Here is a 24,995-nt window from a genome sequence, read left to right as displayed (position 1 = left end):
ATGATATGGAGCGTCTTTTTGTACTCTTACTGTGCTTAACTTGCTTTGGTTTTAAATCTGTAAAATGATAATCTCCTACTGAGCAGGTGTATTCATACTTTATTTTTTAAAAATCCAAAATATAAAATAAAATTTGTCAGTTTAAAGAAAATTTTGCAAGTAAAGATGAAGTCAAGTGTCTATACCTTAAAACGTAGCTGCTCATTCTCTAGTTTGACGTTTAACTTTGGAGGAAATTGAGGAGGGAAATTGCATTCAGTTCAGAAACTGGAGATCAGGGTATTTCGTTAAATCTGGCTGTGACTATCCTAGACCTTACTCTTTTTCCTGACTGCATCCTTATCTTTTTAAGATTCAGATTACTGATTATTTTTTCTTCTTGTCCTTTTAAAACTCGGTGACAACTATTCTAACTAATAGATGTCTCATCTGTCATTTTAGCAAATGAATCAATGGTCTCACATCTAAGTGTCCCTTATAAGAATGGAAAAGAATGGATGAAAAATACTTTTTGGAGTCATCACCTAAATATTAGTTTTCTGAAAATTCTTCCTCTCAATTTTCTTTTTCCACTTGGAATGATGTATTTGGATAGTTTTCATTGGAATGGTTGATGTTAAAAATAAGATTATTAACATTTTCATTTGGGCTATGGTTATGTAATTTTATTAAATTTTGAATTATGGTTTTAAAAAGTACAGTTGTAGCATGCAGATTTGTATGGAATTACATATATATATATTGGGGAATGTGATGGTAGGTCTGTGGAAAAAACTTGAATAAGCTCACATCCAGCACACGGCTCCAGTGTACACGTTTCCCATGAGTTTCAGTTGTGAGCAGGTTCTCGTATCTGGGGACCATCAAAGGAATAAACCAGACTGCTTAAGGTCTTCATTTAGTACTACAGATTTTAATGTTTAAACTTAGACTCTCACAGTTCAGAATTTAAGACTGATTTTGAGAAACCAAAATGTTTACAGGTTAAAAGAAAAAATATTTTTAATGACATGCACAAGAAACTGTGAGGAAGATGTGTTTGACTTTCCAATGATTTTACTGCTGAAATTCTATGAATTATTCAGCAAGTTTCCCACAGTGTCCATTCAGTCCTTTCAAAGGCACAGGAACACTCTGAAGTCAGTCACGTCTTCTTTATATGATAACAGTAAAATGGCTGTGGTGACCGAACCTGCCTGACTTTCTCTTTGAGAGTGATTTTTTAAATTGCAAAATAAATGCATGTAGATGGGAAAAAGGGGAGGGAGGGAGGGGGGGGGAGGGAGAAAGTTCTTGCATCCCAAGCCCATTGCCCAGAGTCAGTTATCTGTGATAAGGTCTTTTGTGTTCTCTCTGATGCTCTCTGCTCAACTTCACTTTAATGAAAATGGAGCCCTTGGAACTGCTCTCTTCTGAAGACCATGGGCAGTTTCCCAGCCAGAGCCCAGAGGGGGAGTGATGGCTTGTAGGAGGAGTCAGGCAGGGCCTGTCGGTGCTGTTCCTGCCTCCTAGAAGCCTTGCTAGAGGATCCCCCTTCCCAGGGACGGGGTTGGGACGGAACCCAGACCCTCGAACACGCTTGCCAAGTGCTCTGCATTGAGCTCCTGCCCCGGCCCACACCAGGCTTTAGAAAGCTGTCTCTGGTGATGCTGGGAGCCTGGGAAAGAGCAGGCAAGACCGGAGTCCGGTCGGGAGGCCCCATCATCAGGCCACATCCACAGGGAGGCCGGCATTGGGGTGTGCGTGGCATGGCCTTGGCCCCTCGTCCTTGCCTAGGCCAGTGCATCCGAGTGGCTGCAAGTCACCAGGCGATCTTGTTAATGTGCACATTCCGACACTGTAGGAGGCCTTCCGACACTGTAGGAGGCCTGGGCTGGCGCACGTGCTTCTGTGTTTTGAATGATCTCACATTTTCATGGTTGATACTCTGGGAAGAAGTGCGGATCCATCACAGCCTGCAAATGAGGGCTTGGAATTCAGTGGAGGCCTAGGATAGCGGCTCTGTTTTCACGTAGGGCGCAGAGTCAACGTGGGGTGAGCTGTCAGGCCCACTGATGCCGAGCTATGCAGAGCCGGGGTTCTCGGCGCCCTCCTGGGTCCCCTGCCAACGTGGGGGAGGTGGATGCTTAGCCATGGGGGGAACCAAGTGAGCCAGGAGGTAGGGATTTAGGAACTTGGGAGGGGGGCGAGAGCAGAAAGTGTGGAGAGCTTCCCTCGGGTCCCCTCTCTGAGCCTTTGCCTTTCTGCTGCCCTCATCTATCCCAGCCCACGCAGGAGGAGTGAGGTATGACAGATGCAGGCCCTGCCTGGGGCTGTAGGAGAAGGGGAGACAACTGGTTCTACACTTACCTGCTCATTGCTTTTTAATTATTCACACATAAAAACCTCTGACTCCAGCAAAAGTTGTATATAATTCTGTTTAAAGGAGATATTAAAGTTGTATTTACACAGTCTAGAAAAAATGTGAAAAATGCATAAAATTTGTTAAGAGAGGCAAACCAAAAAAGTCACCATTAAAATCCCACTATTAAAAGAAAATATCGGGCCAGGGATTTAGCTCAGTGGTTCCTCCGCCTGCCTCGCAACCGCAAAGACCCGAGTTCAATCCCTGGTACCAAAAAAATCCAAACGAACAATAAAAGAAAATATCTGAACATTATGAGGTTTTGCATTTTTCCCTCTAGTCCTCGTTTGTGGAAGTTATTTTTTTTTTTTAATTTTTTCTTTTTTTTTTAACCAAATTGAACAGAAATTTAAATCTACACTCTGAGACTCTTCAGTCCTTTTGGGGGAACATTTTTAAAGTTTGAACGAAGCACAGTGTCGAGACACGGCTCTACAGTGCTTTCCCGGAAGTGTGCGGGCCGAGGAAGAAAGGAGCCCACTGCTGGTGGAACACCGGCTGCACGAAGGTGGACGCCCGTGGCCTGGCATGCCCAGGAAGTGTTTGTCCTGAGCAGACACAGCCTAAAAAATCACAATAAATCTATCTCCTGCCTTCTCCCCCCACTTTCTAAAGAAAGAACTAAATAACAAGGAACATCTTAATTATTTTTAAGTGACATACTTTCTTGTTATCTTTATATATTTATATACATATATTTATATATGTTGTTATCTTGTATATATTGTCTCACCACGGGCATTTAGTCCTTTATTTAAGAGGGACCTGCTTAATAGTCTGGTTTTTACACCTATGTATATGACTTCAGTTTATTTTCCTGATCAAGTTTTTGAAGGAATAGTCACAATCGAGGTAGTCCAACTATATGTGAATTTTCCATTGGATAAACAAAGAGCACCGTTTAATGTGTAAGTATTTAAGGTCTAGTGCTTCAGGCAGAAGGAGTACTGGCAAAGTGAGACCTGCAGTTTCCTGGTTTTCGGGGAGTAATCCTTCTGTGGATACTATTGTTAACATTCCTGCAATACTTGATACAGTCTGGTGCTTACAAATTCCTGAGTCACATGATCTCAGATAGTTAGGAATTGAAATATTTGTAAGAGCCTCAAGAATGTAGCTTTGCGCTCTTCCTGTCGCAGATGGCCCTTAGAATTTTATATCACATACTGAAATGCTGCCAGTGTAGATAAATATGTGGGAATGAGCTTTCTCGCTCACTTTGCATTGCATTCTCCCATTCTTGGAATTATTCTGTAGCATGCTCTTTTCTGCACTGCATAAAAACATCCCTGTATCCGAGGTAGGAGTTTTGACACCACAGAAATGGCAAATGCTGCACATCAGGGCTCCGCCTCCCCAGGACACAGGAAGTGCAGCAAGCTCTGCAGTGCTTAGCAGCAAGGAGCTCAAGAGCCTCTGGATTAGTAGTCTGATCCTTCTGGTCAGGTTTGCTTCTGCTTAATAGAGGTTGGCTGCAATTGCCCGATCTCATTGGTTTAATATGTATGGACTCTATGGCCTCCCCATTCCTCACTATTCAGCAGAAGAAATGGATTGGGAACAGTTAAGAAGCATCTGAAGTTACCCAGAGAGGTGACGTACCTGGCTTATACTCATGGCAGAGCTAGAGTAGAATCTGGGTCTCCTGTCTGTGCCCCCACACTATACTTTCGGAGTTATACTTTAAGGAGTTAGGATTTTCTGTAAGTCATGGCATGGATATGGGTAAATCTCTTAAAATATAATCAGAATCATGCCTTTGAAACTTATCAGCATTGAGTAATAGGAAAGATTCCAAGGGGAAAAAGTCATTAGGGAGCAGGGAGGTGAGTTAGGAGGCTTCTGGGGGCCAACTGAGAGGGGCACTGGGGAGAAGGTGAAATTTCCCTGATCATATAGTTGGAGTTTGATAAGACACAGCAGAAAAGAGGTTGACAGACTGGGAGTAGACTGAAGGGACCCTAGGAAGGGCCAGCTGGAAGTGGGCTGGGGTGAAGAAGAGGGTGGGAAGGGCCAGGTGGGGTGATTTTCTTCCGTGGCGTGGTCATGTAGCTCATCGGGAAATGATCTTGCTGCCTTCCTGGGGTTGGTTTTGCAGAGTGGTCTGTCTGACCCACCAACATGTTCTGTCTAGCTGCAGAGCCCCGCTGCCCGATGGTTGTCACTGCTCTCCTTCAGTAGGATTGAGTTCAGAGTTGGGAAAGATCACACCTACATTCTTCCCTGAGGAAGGAAAGAGCTTGGGTGTTGGGCCACTTGTCATGGTAACTCATATTCTGGTTAGTGCACTTATTAGCTGCCAGGCGTCTCAGAGAGGCATTGGCTGGTCAGGGGGAAGACTGTCAGATTTTGACAAATAACTTAAGGAAGACAAACTTATCTGTTGAAAATGTGAGAGTTGTTAAATATATCCTTTAATTATAAGGATATATGTTTGGTGAAGAAAAATTAAGAGAAGATACCTAGAAAGGGGGATATTGATGTCTAGTAAGAGATTTATTTTTCTCACCCCTCCTGTATCCGCAAACTCTAACATGTGCTAATTTGTTACAGGTGCTTTTCAGTGGGAAGAATTGGAAGACGATATCAGGAAGAAGTTGAAAGATTCTGGAGATGTTTCGAATGTAATTGAGAAAGTTAAGTGTATTTTAAAGACACCAGGAAAGGTAAATTAATTTGTTTGGTTCTTGAGTTATAGCTGATTTACTGGGATAAATATATTTAGTCATTAGAAGAGTTAAATAATGCATAAATGGGAATGCTTTCTGTAAGTATATTTTCCCATTTAAGTTTTTAAAATAGAAACACACGTTATTTCTCACTTAGATTTTATTTTATGTAAGAATTAAAATATGTGTGAGTCATGTCTTTAAACTGCTTGTTTGTGAATTCCATCTTCTGAAACGTTCCAGCGGACCTCTGCGATACAAGGGCCATGTCAGGACTGAAGGGCTGTTTGATTTGTGCAGCTGTAGTTAAACTTCTGGGAGGGAGTGATTTCTCGTCCTCACAATTTAAGTCCAAATAGGTTTCAGGAACAGGGCAAAAATTCTGAGAAATATATTTAACCAGGTGGACAGTTAAGTATTCTCTCAAGTAGAGATTCAAATTATAAACTAGGGTCAAGGCTATAAGAATATCTTTTCGCTTGGATTATAGCCATAAAATGTACACATTAAAACTCCAGTAACTTAGATTGTAGAGTCTGTGGGGTCTTTGAAAGTAGATTTGTTAAAATTCTAAGATGACTATATTGCATAATTTAGCCAGTATGTTCTTGTTTCAGATTCTGTAATAAACACATAGACTATAATAAAAAAGATAGTTGTATGCAGTGTGTACGAGAATGTGGGTTTACATTAAATTTACAGGAAAGGTAATTCCTTCAAATGTTTTTATACAGATTAATACACAGCATAAGTTACTAATATTTTTAAATTAAAAGTTCAAAAATATAAATTGTACTACATTTAAATTTAATGAAAATTCCCAACTAGTTTTAACTTTTTAAACAAAGTAACATGAAATTAAGGGACAAGATCTTTGTTTTGATTCAATAACTCATTGACGTAGGTACACAAAAGCTGTCCAGTTTTCCAGATGGCAGGATAGTAGCTCTCTTGCCATCCAATTCAACCAAATAATCATTTTGCAAAACTATGCACATATACCTACATTCTGTTTTCAAAACAGTCTGGTTAACTCATTTATTGACCACTGAAAATGCATGTCCTATACATCTGTGTTCTCACCAAATTTCTGCCCTTCTTCTCTCTGGTTTTGTTTCCTCAAGTTTACAGTAAAAGTGACAAAAGAATCTGTTTATATAGGTTCCTATTCTCTCCTCTATTTATATACATATATACCATATACTCGTAAATAGTATACATCTACATATGACTCACAATATACACATTCATAACCTTTGTACGAATGGAAAGGAAGAAAGTTTTGCTTTTGTTCTGAGGCTGTGCCTTTCCTTGGGTCTGATTCTGCACATATTCTTTTTTGAGTACTGAAAATGAAATGAACTCCCCTTGGGGAAGTCTAGGGCCAGATGACTCCATAATACTGAAATAAACATCCCTCTTTCACACAGGAGGAGGAAAGAATTCTTCCACCCTTCCTCCTGGGCTTTTCTGGGGTTCTAGTCTGTCCCATCTACTAGTATGTCACAGAGGTAACACTGAGTGGGGACTCGGGAAGTACGGATTGAATTGTGAGTCTGTCACAGGTTATGTCTGTGGTTTTGAGCTTTCTGTGAAATAAAGGATAAACCAGATGATTCTTACGGCCCTTGGTAGCTCTCCAGTCCTGTGATGATTTTGACTGTTACTCTCCTTTTTGGATGACAGTCACTCATGTACTGTCGCACAGTTACTTAGTGTGTGTTGTGGCATGTTGTGTGTAGGCTCTGAGCATGTACTTTCTAGGACCAGGATTTGGATGATCCTGATTGCCTCTCTGTCTTGCTCCTGAATACCATTCTGGAGTGGTTTTCTTCTTCCTTGTGGGGAAGAATAGTATCATCCCTCTCCCTGTAGAGATTTAAAAATTCCCACCATAGTAGATTAGTTGAGAATGGGGAGCAGGTGTCATTTGTTCTTATTGATAAAGTATATCTGATTATTCCTTAGGGATAAAGTTTTCTGATCTCCCTAGCTGGTGAGGCAGAGGGTCAGAGTTCTGACCAGGACTGAGGTTCTGAGATTCTGCCAGGGAAGTGGGTGGAGCCATCAGGAAGGAGTAAAATAATGATCCTCATTATAAGGTCACAGTCCTGATGAATCCAGATACTACTTAAAATGACTTATTATTTCTTCATCTTGTGGGCAACTCTACTTGCAAGTATTGTTCCTGCATTTTTCTCCTACTCATTGTAAATAAATTAGAGTAAATATAAAGAAAAGAAATGGGTGGAGGGTGAGGAAAGGAAGGCTGCCCTCAACTGCTAGGGCTGGGCCAAGGGACATCTGGAAAGGCCACAGCAAGGATAAGCAGAGCACCACAGCCTGAAAGGGACAGAGGCTCTGTCCCCAGAGGCTGCCCACTGGAGCAAACAGGAGCGACAGGATGGGAGGGGAGAGGTGTTCCCAGGCCAGAGACTGCTGCTGCTTTCTCTAGGCTTCGGTATAGAAAACCTAGCTGGGATCATTATAAGATTGACAGTTAAGCTGGAGAAGAGCCAGTTTACCATCACACTCAGGTATTTTTTTTCGTGTTCATTCCTTTAGCAGAAAATGTTGAGCTACTAGGCAGTAAAAGGACGTGTGATAAGGAGATAATGTATTTTTCTTAATTGCATATTAACTTGTTGTCTATATACTTTCTTAATGAAAAATCAGATGGGATAACCTGGCATAGTGGCACACACTTATGATCAGTCCTAGCACTCTGAGAGGCTGAGGCAGAAAGATCACAGGTTCAAGCCCAGCCTGGGCAATTTAGCAGTTTAGTGAGACCCTGTCTCAAAGTAAAAAAGGGCTGGGGAAAGTAGCTCAGTGCAAAAGTTCTGGTTTCAGTCCCCGCCAAGGAAGTCAGGAGGTGTGTGTAAATGTATTTTATTAGGTATTCGTGTGAGATTGGACTTGTGTGCAGGAACTCTGGGTCCTGCAGCTTCTCAGCTGTGTGGTAGAGTTTGCTCTCGCCCAGCTCCTGTGCTGCTGCTAATGCTGGGGGGTGGGTGCTGCTCTTTGATGGTGGCAGCTGTGGGGCCAGAGGGTGAGTTTCCTTGAAAGCTGTCATCAGATTTGCCACTGAGTAGGTGTCATTATTTCTTCAAAGAGTTTACAGTTTCCAGGTTCTCAAACCGTATCAAAGGGTACTGGCCAACCTTCCCCCTTGGGTCTGTCTTTTTTATTTTTCTTATAGATTAATTGCCTAAGGAATTGCAAAACTTACCAAGCCAGAAAACCTCTGTGGTTTTATAACACTTCCCTCAAGTTTTTCCTGAATAAACCGATGCTTGCTGATGTTGTCTTCGAAATACAAGGTATGGCTCAATTTTCACAAACTTCCTTCTGTATTTTTATTTCTTGTTGTTTTCCTCAGTTTCTGATACTTAGGGTGAAAGAATGACTGTTGCAAGACAGATTAATAGCACCCGAATTTCAACAAAATTCAGGGAAGTGAAGTAGTTTATAAAAATAAAAAAAGTTATTTATATTTTGCTTCATATTTTTCTCCTCCCCTTACTGTGTAATTCATTAATTTTGGGGGATCAACAAAGGATGGGGTGATCTGACATATATTTTTTTGTTTGTGTATTTCTTTAAGATTCTAGTTTTTTGTTCATCTGAAAACAGATCCTATCTCTCTTTATTTGAGTGAAAGAAACTAACTGTGAGTTGAGGGTTATGCCTGGCCTACCCCAGATGCCCACAGATATTGCTACATTGATTTCTCACAGCGAGCATTCAGAATTGCTACCAGCAGAGCAACTGAAAGCTGCTTTTATCTCCATGGGAAAGTACTGCTAATCTAATTTTAATAAAGATGAGCTGTTGTAATGCCCATTGTTGATTACTGACATAGATAATTTTGTCACTTTAGTAGACTAAAAGCATAATCTTAAAAATGAGTTGTGAGATGCCTTCAATTATGCAGGAAGGGTAGAATGAGTTGCTTCCAAATAAATTAAGTAGAACTTTAGAGGGACTGTGACAGAGAAGAAGATATAATTCTAATGTTAGGGTAGAAATGTATAGCAGGTGACATAGTCATTTACTTTTAAACATTTTTCCCAAGAAAGGTTCATTTTGCTTTTATACTTGGTCACTTGCCAAGACAAACAGGGAATTGGGAATTTTCCAAAGTACTTTCCAGAGCTACCATCAGCACCTTCTGCAGTGTGACCCTGGGCACACTCAAGATGGGACAGTATGAGTGACCTTGAGATATACAAAAAATGATTGGAAAGAAAAAAGCTAACAAGAAGTTATACTTTCTCCAACCCTTCATCATGTTAGAGAAACCTAAAGCTGACTCTGACTCAACCCATAACACTATTACACCTTGATTTATCCGATGCTAAAATAAAACCCCAAAATGTAGATCTAAAGCCAGCTGCCATAAATTATTTATGATAGGTGGAGTAAGTCTTGTCAGTAACAAAGGCCCTGGTGATTACAGAATTTCCTTATTAGCTTCTAGGGGGAAAAACATCTCTTGCTGAAAGTGATTACGAAAAGTGCTTGGTACAGTGTGTCCATATAAAAGAAATATAGGATACATAATTTTTTACGAATCATCTAAGAAGCTTCACATTCCAACAGAAAAGACTACACCCATTGTTGAGAAGAAATATGATTCACAAATAAAACAATTATTTCTATCTTTCCAAAATGGATTTTTAAAAATCTATTTTAGAAAGTTGGAATAACAGTGTCTGTATTCTGGCAGAAGTGCCTGGTGCTCTTTTCCACATGACTTCCTGTGGGGCAGGGAAGGCTGTCCTTCAGCTGTTGCCATGTTTTAGGCTTGACTTCCTGCTGAGCAGACTTCAAAAGCTGAAGATAAGGTAGTGGCAAACCATTCCAGGGACTCTGACAGTCCAGGGTGGGCTTTTCCTAAGAGGAAAGAGGTAGTGATGGGAAGGCCATGTGGTGAACATACAAGAGCAGCTTCCGCTTCTAGTGCACTCTCTCCTGGGCTCTGTGAGTGCTTGGAATGCCTTCCCTTGTGAGGGAGGAGAGCAGTGTCTCAGTCAGATCTGTCAGGTAAAAGAGCCGAAAATCAAGACCAGACCAGAACCACAACAAGCCTTTATTGTAGGGACTATCTGCCGGGCTGTCTCCAAACAAAAGAGAGAGAGCAATATGGCCAGGACAGGGAGTGCTTCTTAGAGGAGCTGGGGTGGGGTTGAGTGAAGTAGTGGCTAAGGATTGGAGGAGCCTGTAAAATCACTAGTTGCTAGGAGGTAGCAAGTATCAGGTTATTCTTTTGGCGGGAAGAGGGGCATGTTGGAAAGAAGAACGTTGTCTTTTGGCGGGTGAAGCCATATTTTTAAGTGGGAAGCAAGGTATTATGGGAAGGAGAAGGCTGCCATTTTATGTAGCAGCCATTTTAAGGTGAGGGAAATCTTACAAGATCCAGTATGTCTGCTTTACTGCTATCCCCGTGTGGCCCAGCTGACCGCCCTCTTCTTACCACACACACAGTATTTGATACAAATCAGTCAGTATAGTCGCATAGGTGATGGCTTAGGTCGTAATCAGGTTCTAGTCCTCAGACGTTCTTGTCTTTTGGGTGTTTTTTTTGGTCACCTAGGTCTCCTTGATTGAAGTTTTTGGTGTTTTCAAACCTCTCAGACATTTATATACAGATAGAATCTTGGGTTTATTTCCAAAGGAGAAACTCATTTGTGTGTGTTTGTGTGTGTGTGTGTGTGTGTGTGTGTGTGTGTGTATGTGTATGTGTACATTATGAGAAATAAACTATAGCTCTAGTTTTGGAGAAAACTCAGTCCACTAAGGAAGGATCTGTGTTATTACATCTTTATGTCCCCTATGGTCCCCAGAACAACGACTTGCCTTTAATAAGTGGCTGTTGGTAATGAGATGAATGGTCCTGAAATTGGGAATCAGAATCTGAAGCATAAATGCCCTTCAAGAAGACTTTGCCTAGTGATGAGCGAATGAGAGGAGAAAGTTGTCTCTGCCGGCGATGTTATTTATGTAGCACAGTTTGAGAGCAGCCTCCCAAGTAAGCACGATATGAATTTATGGCCCCATCATAGATTTCACCGATTTGGAATTAACTCCTATCCCCACCTTTTCTCTGTTGTGCTATAGCATAGCTGCCAAATGTGCATAGCAGACATTAACACCTGCTTATAATTAGCATAGAATGCATTGACACCAAGCATTACGTCAGTGTAACCTACTGAAATGGGTGTCAACAGGAATGAGTACACAATGCATGTTATGTGTTAATTAAAAGAAAACAGAGCATCCTTTCTCCTCGGAGTTCTTGCTTTTCTTCCATTATTTCACCTACTGACCTTCTCTTTTGTTGCACCTGTGCACACCCCACAGGTTCAGGAAGGCTGGGTCAGGAATGGGCAGAATCAGAAGGACTCAAGGGCTCCTTGTCCTGAGAATGTGCAGTGGCTGCTGTGAGCCTTTTCACAGTCTTCCCAGATCAAAAACCAAATTGGGAGCAGAGAGGAACAGGAATGGGTAGAAGCAGGATCTGGCCACAGTTTCTCCACTGACAGCTGCAGGGGAGGCCAATCGGGAGGGTGGTGGGTGCTGGAGGCTGAGCCTGGGGCCTGAGTCCCAGCTCCCACTGCATGGAATGGAGCAGGGTTGAACACACTTGGTTGTGGTCACATTGGCAGTCGGCTCAGCTTCTCCAGTGGTAAGGGAGGAGTGGAGTGCTTAGAGAAATCACTGGCCTGCTGCATGTCCCTGAGTAACAGATGGCTGGATATATATTCACGAAGAAACTTATTATTTCATTCTGATTGTGAAAGTCATGTATGATTGCTATAGGCCACTGTACACATAATTATCTCACTTACAGAAAATACGTCTGTTTTGTTCAAAAATGTATAAAAGGGTCAGCAGGGGTATAGACTATATGACGAGCAGTGGTTATATTTAGAAAATCAGGGGGATAGTAGTGATTAGAAAAATGCTGTAAGTGCTTATTGTAGGATAGTCAAGGTAATATATAAAGATGCAAAAAAATTACTCATAATTTTGTTCTCCAGTGATGTCCAGTGGTTGATTTTTGGCATATTTGCTGGTTTTCCTCTGTTTAAAAAAGGGGACTAGGAGCTGGGTGTGGTGGTACATAACTGTAATCCCAGCGCTCTGGGAGGCTGAGACAGGAGGGTCACAAGTTCAAGCCCAGCCTGGGCAACTTAGTGAGACACTATTTCAAAATTTAAATAAACAAGCAAACAAGCAAACAGACGGGGGTAGGGGTGTAGTCCAGTGTAAAGGTGTTGGACTCAATCCTAGTACCAAAAAATAAAACAGAACAAATGAACAAAAAGTAGAGGGAACTAGGTAATAAATACTGTTTTCCCAATTGAATATCCTTCATTTTTAAACTTGTGCCATAATCATTTTACATAGTATTAAAAACTTAACATTTCAAATGTCATTATATAGTTTTATCTTCTTTTTTACAAATTTAGGTATATCTTAAATTTTCATTATTACAAATAACAGCTACATTGGAAGATTTAAGTGTAAATATTTCACTCTGAAATTACAATTACTTCCTTGGTTAGATTGTTAATCAAAGGAAATAACATCTGTAAGAGTCAATATTTGCTATTAAATTGTATGTCTCCAAAAAGACTACACCATTTTACATTCCTACTGGCAGTGCATAAGAGTGCTTACCCTAACATAGCTTTGTCAGCATTAGGTATGCTTATATCGCAAATGTTTTTCCTTTTTGTGGGGTTTGTTGGTATATATTTGAAACATAATAAATTCATTCAGGGGAATTGGTTCATATGTATTGTATCGTGATCAATTTTGATCGCCTTCTCTTTCCCATTCCATCCTCTGTCCTCTTTCCCTGAAATTTAACATGCCTGTGTTTTTTTAATACTCGAATCTGCAATGAAAAGCCCAGATTATGCAAATTAAAAGCCAAATCTGTTCTGATCCATTGAACCTTTTGGTCTTGAGACATTTTCATGGTGATTATTGTTAGTACAGCACATATAATGTAGTAGTTGCCCTGATTCTGGTGGCATTCCACAGACATCATATATGACAGATCAAGCGCTGAAGCAGTGCTATGTGTAGTGCTGGTGTCTGGCACTTGCCTGGTATTTTTGATTGTCATTTATAGCCCTTGTTGCCTAGTGATGACAGAGCAGAGATTTGCACCTAACTCCAACATGTACACTGAAGAATGTGCTTGAGACAGCTGGCCAGTGCAACTGGAACAAGTCGATGGATTTCACCATGGTTTAGTCATAGCTGTTGCTCTCTTTAAAGCGTCAGAGCACATTCTCCCAGGAATCCCATTGTATTTTCTTGTCATTCTCTGACAATTTATAGTAGGCACTGAAGATATGCTGTTGAGGTCATACTAATGCCTCTCAGTGTGACCACATTTGGGCCTATGGATTCTAGTTGTAGTTAAATTATTACTAGGCAGTCACATTTTAATGTCACTGTGAAAAACTGGCTAATGTAATTAAAATGTCTTACATCAAGAATGAAGAAGTGAAGTGTTCTTATATTTGAAATGATTGCTCTTTGACTTAAGCCAGATCCTTAGAGTAATGTCTGGATAATAACCTATCTCAAATCTTAATTATAAAAATTTTTAAAGTTATAGTGAAGTCTGAAACTTTCAAGTTTTTCTGTACAACTTTACCTAGAATACTTTTAGTGAAAAATACATATCCTGAAAGATTTGTATTTGTGAAATAATTCACAGCTGAGTATAACTTTGGTATCCTTTATATAAATTTATGTGAAGTGACAAACAAGATGATTTAAAAATTAAATACTCGTTTGCTTCACACAATAATAGTAAATCTGAAGTCCCATGTGATGAATCTTTGACTTCTTCCCTCTGGTTTTGAGGACCAGTTCCACTCAACTTGATACAAGGCTAGGGGAAATGCAGAGGAGGACAGAGGCGCTGGGACGACTTGGAGCAGAGCCGATCCATGATAGGCGTTCCTGAGGCCATGGCGACCCGGGCCGGGAAGACCGGCTGGGATCTTTGCTGGGATGTGGACTTACTGACTGCAGAGATTTGGCCGTGTCACAGCCCTTTCTGATCCTTTAAGGTTGACCTAAAATCCCAAGTGGACAGTCCATGCGCATGGAATTTGATAAGTAATGTTGACGTGGTAACAGAAATTTCCCATTCACAGTGTGGAGCATCTTTGTTTCCTCACCTGTAAATGAGGATTGTGTTTTCTGCCTCGTGGGCTGGTGACAGGGCTGGAGGTGGTGCCTAGGGAGGATGAGTGGCACCCGGCCTGCAGCCTGCGGGCCTGCCCGGAAGCCCCTGGATTTCTTCCTGTTGAATCCAGGCACCACAGCGAATCTGCGTGCAATGTTCCCGGCCGCCCCCATCAACCAGCTGGAGCTGACTGGAATGCAGAACTCTAACATGCGATACTATCGCTGTGTAACAGCGGGCCTTCGGATATATATTATTTTCACTGCCACCTGTAATTTGTTTGGATTTATTTTTTTTTTTAAAGTTACTATAGCAGAATAACCCTAAAGCAAGGCTTGGCAAATACATATTTACACATGATGTGGAAGGATAGGCGTTTCCTATCTGAATCTGTGTCACACAAAAAGTTCTTTTACAGAATTCTTTTCCTGTTCCACTTACATAGTGCATATTCACAACCTCTCTCCAGGTGAGTACAGTCACTCTCTGGAGGCCTTGCTGTCCTGAATCAATTTGAGGGAACTCAACCCATCTACGATATACGCAGATACATTTCCTTTTTTCAGAGTGAAATCAAATGTAATTGTAAAAATTTCACTTTTGAAACATGCAATGTATTTGAAGAAGGCATGACAAATGCAAATATTTTATTGTAATACATGATTCCATGTAAAGTGACTAAAACACTTGAGCTTTTAGATTTTGTTTCATTCTTAATACTCTTTTCCTCAGAAAATATTCTTAAAACTGTAACATCAAATGAATACTACAAAGAGAAAGTAGTTTGGCCTTAACATTTTCGGGGTACATATTTATCTTTTAACTAGAAAATTGGTGTCTTTTTTTGCTAGTTTGTACAGAAACACTGCTTTATTTTCTTTCAGCAAGTATTTTTATTTGCAGTGTTAGAAGTGTAACTATACTGGGGTTATTATATTACATTTCACAGCACAAAGAGTTATAAAACCAAAATAGTAAAGAGCTAAGTAACAGAAGTTGCTGTCTTCTTAACTGGAAATGTCATGGTTTTCCAGACTAAATTCCCTGCTTAACATGGGTTTAAAATTGCCTCAGACAGTGAGTGTTTTGTTGCTTGTTTGTAACACTGTTGTAATATCAGCAGAAGTTTCTGCTAAAATTTCAAGGTCTGCTTATCAAATTCCACCTCCACCTACTATCTACTTGGGAGTTTTAGTCAGTCTTAACTCACACATTGGATCATCTAGTTTGTTTAAGGTTTATTTTTCATTTTTTAAAAAAGGATACCCTATTTATCTTGAATAGTTTAAAACCTTAACAGTATCAATCGAACTGCATTACCTGTTTGAATTTCTCGTTAATTGCTGTCTACAAATATACCCGGTGTGCTGGTGTGTACTGGGTAGGGTGGGTGCTCCTTGAAACTGCTTTCTGGCCTCTTGGGCTGTGTGGCTGTGCACATCGCAGAGCCAACCACTGGGCTCAGATAGAGCTCTTCCCTGAACCAAGAGATGTTTTGTTTGGGTTAAAGAGAGATAAAGAACACAGTAATTGTAAATATTGTAGGGAAGACCGTAGAGCCAATATTTTTGAGATTTTAGGGGTATGTAGGCAAATTCGTGGGCAGGGCAGAGGGCTCTGGTTCACTGCGTTGTTTTCTGGAAGGGGACAGCCATGTCACACCCCCAGCAGTGGTGTCCTGTTGCAAAGCAAGGGTGTTTTGCTTTCCCCATCTTTGTACCTTTGATGCGTGGTGGGTGTTTGATAATGATCTGCAGCATGGACCTAGGCTGACTGGAAGGCTGGCAGTGTGGTCTACGTAGGTAAGAACTGCTTCACCACCTTATGAGTCCCAGGCCACCTGTGTCCCCATCTGCACTTCTTTGTGTGGTGGTGCAGTAGCTGGAGAGCTTAGCTTTCCCAAAAGGGTCAGTTTAGTCTGGTGAGCTTCAGTGTGGGGTGTGGGGTTAGGCAGCCTTGAAGATCAAAGGCCATGTGTAATGGTAATTACATGGAAGACAGTGCTTTTCATGTGGAAGAGTGTAAATTTTCTAGGGTCACATTGTGCTGGGAAACAGCAGGGACTGAGGACATCTCCTTCCACTCTTTTCTAACATGCAAAATGCTCTCCTTGGCTGCACAGTTTTCTTGCTATTCCTGCTGTGAGGTATGGACTGCCCATGGTTTACTCCTCACAGTTTCCTGTTTCTGATGTGGGGAAGCCTGGTGTCTTAGTCACTTTTTTATTCCTGGGGCACAATATGCTACACCCACGATAGAGAGGAGATTGAGGAGAAGTATGTTTTTAGAGGAGAGGTATATTTTGGCTCATGTTTTCAGTCCGTGGTTGGCTGCTCCAAGGCAGGAAGGCCATGGGAGAAGGGCCTGGGCAGAGAAAAGCTGCTCACATCAGGGCAGCCAGGAAGCAAACAAGAAAGCACCAGGGAAGGGAGACGCACCGTTCCAGGGCACAGCCACAGTGACCCACCTCCTAACAAGTCAGCTCTGCGCCACCATGATCCAGTCACTGTTCAGAAGCCCTGCATGAGAGCACGCGGCTTTGAGGGGCATTTAGATCCAAACCAATGGCCAAGTCTGTTCTGTCAGTTTGGCCAAGAGGGGGTCATAGGTTGTTTTCATGGGAGAATGATGGGCCGCATGGTGGTAATTCAAGCCAATTAGAAAGGAGAGAGGTTTCATTATAAAAACATAAACCAAAATGTACTATTTCAGTGTTTCTACCTTTAGGGAATGTAAGTTAGGGGCCTGGGATTTAGCTCAGTGGTGCTGCTGCCTGCCTTGAGAGCATAAGGTCTGGAGTTTGATCCCCGGTACCAAAAAAAAAAAAAGAAAAAGAAAAAAAATATAAGTTAAATAACAAATGCTTGCCTGGTTTGCAAATTGTTAGATTCAGAGTCAACTTTTGAATTCTCTTTATTGTTCAACTTAAAACTGAGGAGTCTCTGGAGTGAAGTTGGTCACCACCCGAAATTTTGGTTTCTGCCCATCAGATTAGCTGTGCCTAACGCAGTACCACACTAGGGAACTGCCAGCATAGTAACTGTGCAAGTCTGCCTTACTTGCCTCTGATTTCCTTTTGCGCCTGTTAGGTACGACAGTGCCAGCCCACAGGGCCATCCTGGTGGCCCGCTGTGAAGTGATGGCGGCCATGTTTAATGGTAATTACATGGAAGCAAAGAGTGTCCTGATTCCAGTGTACGGTGTGTCCAAAGAGACTTTCTTGTCGTTTTTAGAATACCTATACACAGACTCCTGTTGCCCAGGTGAGCAGTATTCTATGTAATATCTCACAATTCTTTCTATCCTTGACGCTATTTTGGTAAGTTGCTTTCTGTGAAATCTGTTTTCACGTAATGATTGGGAGCCACTGTGGGCTGTCAGACTCTGGCATAAGTTTCCATGTTTGCCTCATCCAGTGCCAACATGTGGTGATCCGCGAAGGCACTCCACAAACGGAGCCATCTGGGGCTACCCAGGGGCTAATTCTAGAGATTGGGGCAAAGGGCTTTATGGAGCACAGGACCCTTCTCTCTAACACAGAAGAGGGCTGGATAACTGCTCTTATGTCTAACTTCTCACTGGGGCATTTTCAAGGGCTTTCTACAGGCAGACAACACCCTTGTTTCTTTCTGGCCAGAGGATACAGACTTTTAAAGAATCCTTCTGACTTCTGAAGTCAGATTGTTATTATACTGACTTACGAAGACTTTTGGATTTATTTCCACATTCACTGGCCAGAGACTATCTTTGACTAGGAACCAACTATCTTTCGCAGCTACAGGTTGGAACAGATCTTGCACATTTCCTTTAGCTCAAGGTTCCCTGGAGAAAGAGCAAAATCTCTTCAACAAACAGGCCGAGAGCCTCGTGGTACAGGCGCGAAAAGCCCTTTCGTTATTCTTCACCCTTTGGCCACCAGGTGGCGTCGGTCACAAACAGAGCTAGATTATCTCCCATGTAGTTTGCCTACCTAGGCCCAAGGCCCGAGACCCTGATTACAAAACCTGGCCAGCACCCTGGCAAATGTAAAAAGAAAACACATTTCAGACCATGCCTCTCTTCAGATTCACTGCTATAATTTTTAGACTGGGAAGATTTCCTGCGTGTGTTATTGAAATAAGCTTCATACAAGCCATGAGCCCTCTAGTGAAAAGTTTTTGAAGTTCCAAAAAAGAATAATCCTTTTTAAACTGAATTAATTCTGGTCTTGCAGCTAGTCATAGAGTGTTTTGGAGCCAGATGTTACGGTGTTAAAGATTGGCTTTTCTCTTTTGCTTAAGAAAAATGAAAGCATTTGTTCTTAGTGGAAATAAATGTAATGGCTTATTCTTTCAATATTCATAAATTTGTATATTAAGTAAAAAATTGAGCAGATTTAAAATAATAGGAAAATTTCGTTTTTCATCATCTCATTTGAGTAAGTGAACCTGTTTATTTTAGGTTTTACCTCGTTAATTAGGAAGAAGTGCTCAGGAAAGCAATAAATCTAGAATGAAATACTATAAAAGTTGGTTAAAAAGTACAATGGGGAAAATTAATCAAAACGAGCAAAGAGTTATGCCAAATAGCTGAACATACGCATTGGGAGAGTTGCAGAATGTTCTTTATATTAACTGTTTGCCATACGCGGTACTCTTGGTTCCACTGCTGCAAAAGAATGTAAGGAATTCGAGGAGGGAAAAGAAAGAGAATTACAGGAAAGAACAGACTTCTGGACCAGTGTTTAAAAAAGAGGAGTAAATGGAGGTGGCTGCCAGAGGCTGGAAGGCGGGGAAGTGGAGAGTTGCTGGGTAACAGGTGCGGACCCCGCGGTGGGGACCCTATGGCACATGGGCTGCAGCAGGCCGCTTGTTATTGAAAGCTCTAGAAGGTTTGCCATCACTGGTGTAGGCGTTTAATTTAGCAAAATGGAAAAAAAAATGTTCTAGGGATGTGTGGCAGAGGTGGGCGCTCAGGAAAGTGAAGGTACTTCGTGACACTGAACTGTAACCCTGAAATGATTGATGTGAAGTTGGGCACTTGGCGCTGACCTGTAATCTCAGAACTTGGGAGGCTGAGGCAGGAAGATCATAAATTAAGTCCCACCTGGGCAACTTAGCCAGACCCTGTCTCAGAATACAAAAGAAAAGAGGCTGGGGTTAGCTCAGTGGTAGAGTGCCCATCCGACCAATTCCCAATACTGAAAAAAAAAAAGGATGAAAATGGTAAAGTTTAGATTATATTTATTTTATCACAATGAAAACGAAACAGAAAAACCAGGCTGGTGGCTGTATCCAAAAAAGAAAATCTTCAAGGGTTCTGCTAACAGAAGCCTTTACCTGAGAGCTCTGAATTGATTCTATGAAGGGTAATTACAGAATCGCTCCTCTGGAGGATTATAAAACAATTCTCTTCCGGATGTAAAGGCTTCAATGGACCTTTTGTGGTGGTGCACATCTGTAATCCCAGCACTCAGGAGGCCAAGGCGGGCGGAATGCCAAGGTGGATCACCACAAGTTCAAGACCAGCCTGGGCTGCATAGTGAGTTCAAGGCCAGCCTGAACTACATGGTGAGGTCCTGCCTCAACTCCCTTACTCCCCGCAAAATAGCTACAGTGTAGACTGCTGCCTGCCTCAAGGTTTCTAGGCATTTATTCTACGCTGGGAGATGTCATCAGCGTGGTTTCTGGTGTGTGTGTTTAGGTCAGCCTGGCATGGCTTTACCATCTGCGTTTTCTTATGTCCCTCTCCCCAGCTGGCATCTTCCAGGCCATGTGCCTGCTGATCTGCGCGGAGATGTACCAGGTGTCCAGGCTGCAGCACATCTGCGAGCTGTTCATCGTCACGCAGCTGCAGAGCATGCCGAGCAGGGAGCTGGCCTCCATGAACCTGGACATCGTTGACCTGCTCAAGAAAGCCAAGGTAATGGGCCCAGTGGGTCTGGTTCTTCTGATGTAAAAACAATGATAAAAATTTATACTATCCCTTTGATACTTTGTTTTTTAAGAGAGGGGCAAGGGATTGCAAGTTTGGGGAACCTGGGCAGCTTGGCAACTTAGTGAGACCCCATCTCAGAATTTTAAAAAAAATTTAAAAAATAAAACAATGGCTGGAGATGTAGCTCAGTGCAAATGCCCTAGGTTCAATCCCTAGTACTGGAAAAAATAAAATAAACAGATAGATATTAATTCTGTCCTTAGTTTGGAAGTTTGATTAAATGCGGCTCCTTCAAGTTTCTGTGGCTGTGTTAAAACCTTAGAGTTTTTGCTTTGTGCCCCTCTAAGTGGTAGAGATGGAGGGTTTTTTCCCACAGTGGCCCTTAGCAGAGTCATTTGAGAGTGCACTGCACTGTCACACAAGCGTTCTAAGAAACAGAGTTTATAGGGAATTTCCCCGAAGGATCACATCTCAAGGCTCCTGAAAGGAGAATGGCAGGTGGTCCATGTATGCTGATGGGCATGGCTAGGTTAAACTGACTTATTGTTTCATTCATGCATTTTGTGAGCATGTTTTAAAGGTCCAGGTGTGTGTAGGGGATATTATTGTACCTCATTTATTCTTGCAAAATGCCTTTTGTTGGTGTGTTTCACTGAATTAGGAATAGAGTTTTTAAAAGTTTGAAATTGAGGAATATGTCATACTGGTTCTCCTGGGCCTCTTCTAAGTTGAGGACTTCTTTGTTTTTTAAGACGTGCAAATGGCCAACAACCATATGAAAAAATACTCAACAGCCCTGGCCATTAGAAATGCAAATTAAAACAACACTGAGATCCCATCTTGCACTAGAAAGAGTGGCCATCATCAAGAAATCAAAAAATAACAAATACCAATGTGGCTGTGGTGAAAAAGGAACCCTCCCACATTGTTGGTGGGAATGTAAACTAGTACAACCATTATCGGAATCAAATTCTTTGAAGAACTAAGATTAGAAATTCCATATGGCCCAGCTCTTCACCCTCTATGTATCTTCCCCAGAGAGCTAAAGACCTTATACTATAGGTGCATACCAGTGTTTATAGCAGCACAGTTCATAATAGCTGGAAGCAGCCTGTATACCCATCAACAGATGACTAGATAAAGAAAATGTGGTTTCTTTTTTTTTTTTTTGGCACCAAGGATCGAACTTGGGTCCTTGTGCTTTTGTACTTGTGCAGCAGGCGGCGAAGCCACTCAGCTAAATTGCCGGCCCTATTTTTTTTTGGTTTCGGGGATCGAACTCAGGACCTTATTGCTTGCAAGGCAGGCACTGGAACCACTGAGCTAAATCCCTGGTTTCTAAACATAATGGAATACTACTTTGGCTATAAAGAAGGGCAAAATTGAGACATTTGAAGGAAAATGGATGCACCTGGAAAATATAATGTTGTGTGAAATAAATCAGACACATGAGCTTAAATACTATGTAGTATCTCTCATTTGAGCATGACAGCACAAACAGGGCATGCAGAAGGATGGATAGGAGGGGACAAGGGTATAGATCTCTTGCAAATGGGAAGGGGCCCAAGAAAATGTGGATGAGAGGAGAGAAGAAGGGGAAGTAAGTATCATAAAGATACGCCATGTACAGGAACCTAATAACCTCAAAGAATGTAAGCATTATGTGCCATAAACATGAGATAAGAACAATAACATCAACAAGAACAAAAATGAGGAAAGAGGATTTAGAAGAGGAGGGAGGGAAGGGAAGGGAGTTAGAAAGGAAGAAATAAGCTGTGGTATGTACCTGTACCCACTTCCCAAGATGATTGTAAACTGCATGTACTGCAAACATGTACTAATAAAACTGCATTGCTGCTAATTTTAAGGAACAGATGGAGTCTACACAAATTAATTGTGAGTGACTGTATCTGCAGAGACACTAGAATATAACAGATGTGACAAAGAACTGTGAATAAACTAGGATTGCTGTCTTGAAATCTTCTCAAACCTTCAGATGTAGCCCCAGTCACAAGTGGTAGGACACTTTGGGAGGCTGAAGCAGGAAGATTGTAAGAGTCTTACCTGGGCAATTTAGGGAGGCTCTGTCTCAAAATAGAAAAATTTAAAAAGGGCATTGGGAATGCAGCTCAGTGCAAAGGCCCTGGGTTCAATCCTCAGAACCACCACCCCCACAAAAAAAAAAAAAGTCATATCATTGCCACTCTTATTTGTCACTCTTATCCTGGGGACAGAAGACTTACCCAGATGAATCATACAACGATGGGACCTTTGGTTATTTGCGTTTCCATTCACTACCTGAGACATTGTGGACTTGAGGTTATGCCACACCACTGCTGTTATTGAACTTGACCCCTCTAGATCTTTTTCACAGCAATATCTTTGATCCAGCACTACACAATGTCAGGACTTCTTAAAATATGATCTGGTATACAACATACCATCTGTTCCTGGCAGCTTTGACATCCGGGATTTTAAAAGCATGGCAACTTCGTCTTCATCCAAGTTGCTGGAGCACATGCTGGGGCAAAGGACAGAATTCCATGACCCCTAAAAGCTTGCCCCCTGTCAGCATGCATATTTCTGGTCAAAGGGAAGTCATTTAAAGTATCTGCACCTTCTTTACTATCTCCATAACTATTTTGGACTTTATTTCTCTCATAATCATCTTAAAATCATATGTATTCAATATTAAGATTAAAAACACATTTAGAAATCAAGTAACCCTCATCTCTCTTTGTAATATATTCACATTGAGCTTGAGATAAATAAGTAGCCATCTTCCAAATTTAGTTTAAAAATGCTTTTTCATTTTTTCTAGTGTTTTCATAACTTTATTTTTGATGTATTTTTTTTACAAGGAGATGCGATCCATCCCTTGCCAAGCACTCATGATGATATCTTAAATCTTCTCAGAAATAAAATTCTGCATTTGAAGTATGTTTCTATCGCTCCTTGTTTGTCCCTGTGATCTCCTTTCCCTTGCAAAGCCACAGTCCCCAGGCAGTGTCCTGATCCGGAGGTAGGCTCTCTGCCTGTTAAAGTAGCTGCAGTTACTTACTTTGCTCCTAAGAGATCACATTCCTCTCCTAAAAGATAGGGGAGAAAAGACTGTTAAAATGGGACGTGAGATTAGATGAACCACGACATCTTTTCCAACTCAAAAATTCTGCTTTCACATACTGAACAGTAGTAATTCATGAAAGTATGTTATAAAATTTTAAAAGCTCTCATCCTTGAGCTTCTTTGTTAAGATTTGAGATTATAGCTCTCTTCAGTTTAGTGTCGCTCATTGCTTATTTAACATTTTTGAGTTTTCTGAAGAGTTGTACATAGCCAAAATGTATACAGACCACGGGATGTTAGTCTAGATGATGTATGCTACAATATGGGTAACCCTTGGAAGACATTATGCTAAGTGAAATAAGTCAGGGGAAGAAGGAACAGATGCTGTATGGTTCCACTTATTTAAGTGTTAAGAGTAGTCAGAACCATAGAGACAGAAAGTAGAATAGTAGTTACCAGGACCTGGAGGTGGGGGATTTGGGGAGTTATTGATTAAAAGGTACAAAGTTTCAGGTTGGGGTGATAGAATACTTCTAGAACTGGACAGTGATTCTGGTTGCACGCTTACAGATTTACTATGCCACTAAACTGTACACCCATTGGTAATTTAAATGTCTTCTATTATGTGTATTGCACCATGAAAATAATAATAATATAAAAGAACTATAGTCACGTACCAAGTCTCCTACCAGCAAGTTACTGTAACCCAGACTGGGGGCTGGATGACTCCATGATGCTAAGTAGCACCAAAGTCGTGCTGTCAGTGGTCAATTGATCTGAGTTCCCCTCTCCTAGCAGCGGCAGGAACTCAGAATGAGAAGAGTCACACAGGAAGTCCAGCTCGGGGTAACAGTGTGTCCATTAAAAGCAGCTATGCAGATATAACTTTCTTGTAGAAATATAGACACAGCCACCCACACCCTTAGGCAAATGATGTGTCCTCCTCAAAATATTTTTCGATCCGCTCCTCCAGTGCACTTGTTTATTAGGACTTGCTTGCCATCATCTTCCTGTCCTACTATTGTAGTTAGCGAAGCCTTAGATGAAAAGTTTAAACACAATCCCCAAGAACCTCCAGCAGTTGCTAGCATGCATGGCTCTGCTTAGACACTGGCCGTGCAGCAGCAGCAGCAGCTCGTTATTTACCATTGGTTTCTCTTCTTCATTAATATATTTATCAGTATTTGTTGGTGATGTTCCCGTTTCCTTCCTGTAGCTGTAATAGTTCACAGCGTTATGTGTAGACATAAACACGGACTCAGGGTCTGTGATTTCTGCCCAGCCCCTGTCTCCAGCTGCATGCTGATGGTCCTTGTGTACAGTATTGTTTCCCTTTTCATTTTCCTTGTAGTTTCACCACTCTGACTGCCTTTCAACCTGGCTCCTTCATTTCATTGCCACCAACTACCTCATCTTCAGTCAAAAGCCTGAATTTCAGGATCTTTCAGGTAGGGGAAAAAAACCCTTTATGTTCTTTTTTCTTAGATTTGAGGTTATAATTTGTAAACTGCTTTAACACAGTAATCCTCAGAGTAATACATATCTTTTAAATTATGCAATGTGGGGATTGAGGACACTTTAATTTATAGTCACTTGTGTTAGATAAGCAGCTTGACCTGTCTCACACAAGACGTATTCTAATAATTATGTAAAGCTCCCATTCAATTTTAAATGCATTTGTAAAAAATAGATAAAAAGTGGCAAAAATGTCCTAGGG

At 41.4% G+C, this 24,995-nt stretch overlaps 1 protein-coding gene across 5 annotated transcripts in view; it reads left to right on the top strand.

Annotated features, from left to right (window-relative positions):
* Rhobtb3 (Rho related BTB domain containing 3) overlaps positions 1-24,995 on the top strand; it is a 70,470-nt gene that overhangs the window by 26,572 nt on the left and 18,903 nt on the right. For 4 of the 5 annotated variants that reach the window (XM_021255789.2, XM_021255787.2, XM_004841702.4 and 1 more), the window contains exons 7-11: positions 4,958-5,070; positions 8,276-8,396; positions 17,386-17,559; positions 20,031-20,197; positions 24,630-24,726. In XM_021255789.2, the coding sequence (XP_021111448.2) occupies positions 4,958-5,070; positions 8,276-8,396; positions 17,386-17,559; positions 20,031-20,197; positions 24,630-24,726 (672 nt within the window). The remainder of the gene's footprint in view (positions 1-4,957; positions 5,071-8,275; positions 8,397-17,385; positions 17,560-20,030; positions 20,198-24,629; positions 24,727-24,995) is intronic. The other variant, XM_087180948.1, reaches the window with a different exon arrangement.

Source organism: Heterocephalus glaber, unplaced genomic scaffold (assembly GCF_053883595.1).
Source record: "Heterocephalus glaber isolate CG9 unplaced genomic scaffold, H.glaber_assembly_v1.0 deba00001465, whole genome shotgun sequence".
In the NCBI taxonomy this organism is placed as follows: Eukaryota; Metazoa; Chordata; class Mammalia; order Rodentia; family Bathyergidae; genus Heterocephalus; species Heterocephalus glaber.
The sequence above is the reverse complement of the archived record's forward strand: the minus strand, read 5'-3'. Positions and strand labels throughout refer to the sequence as shown.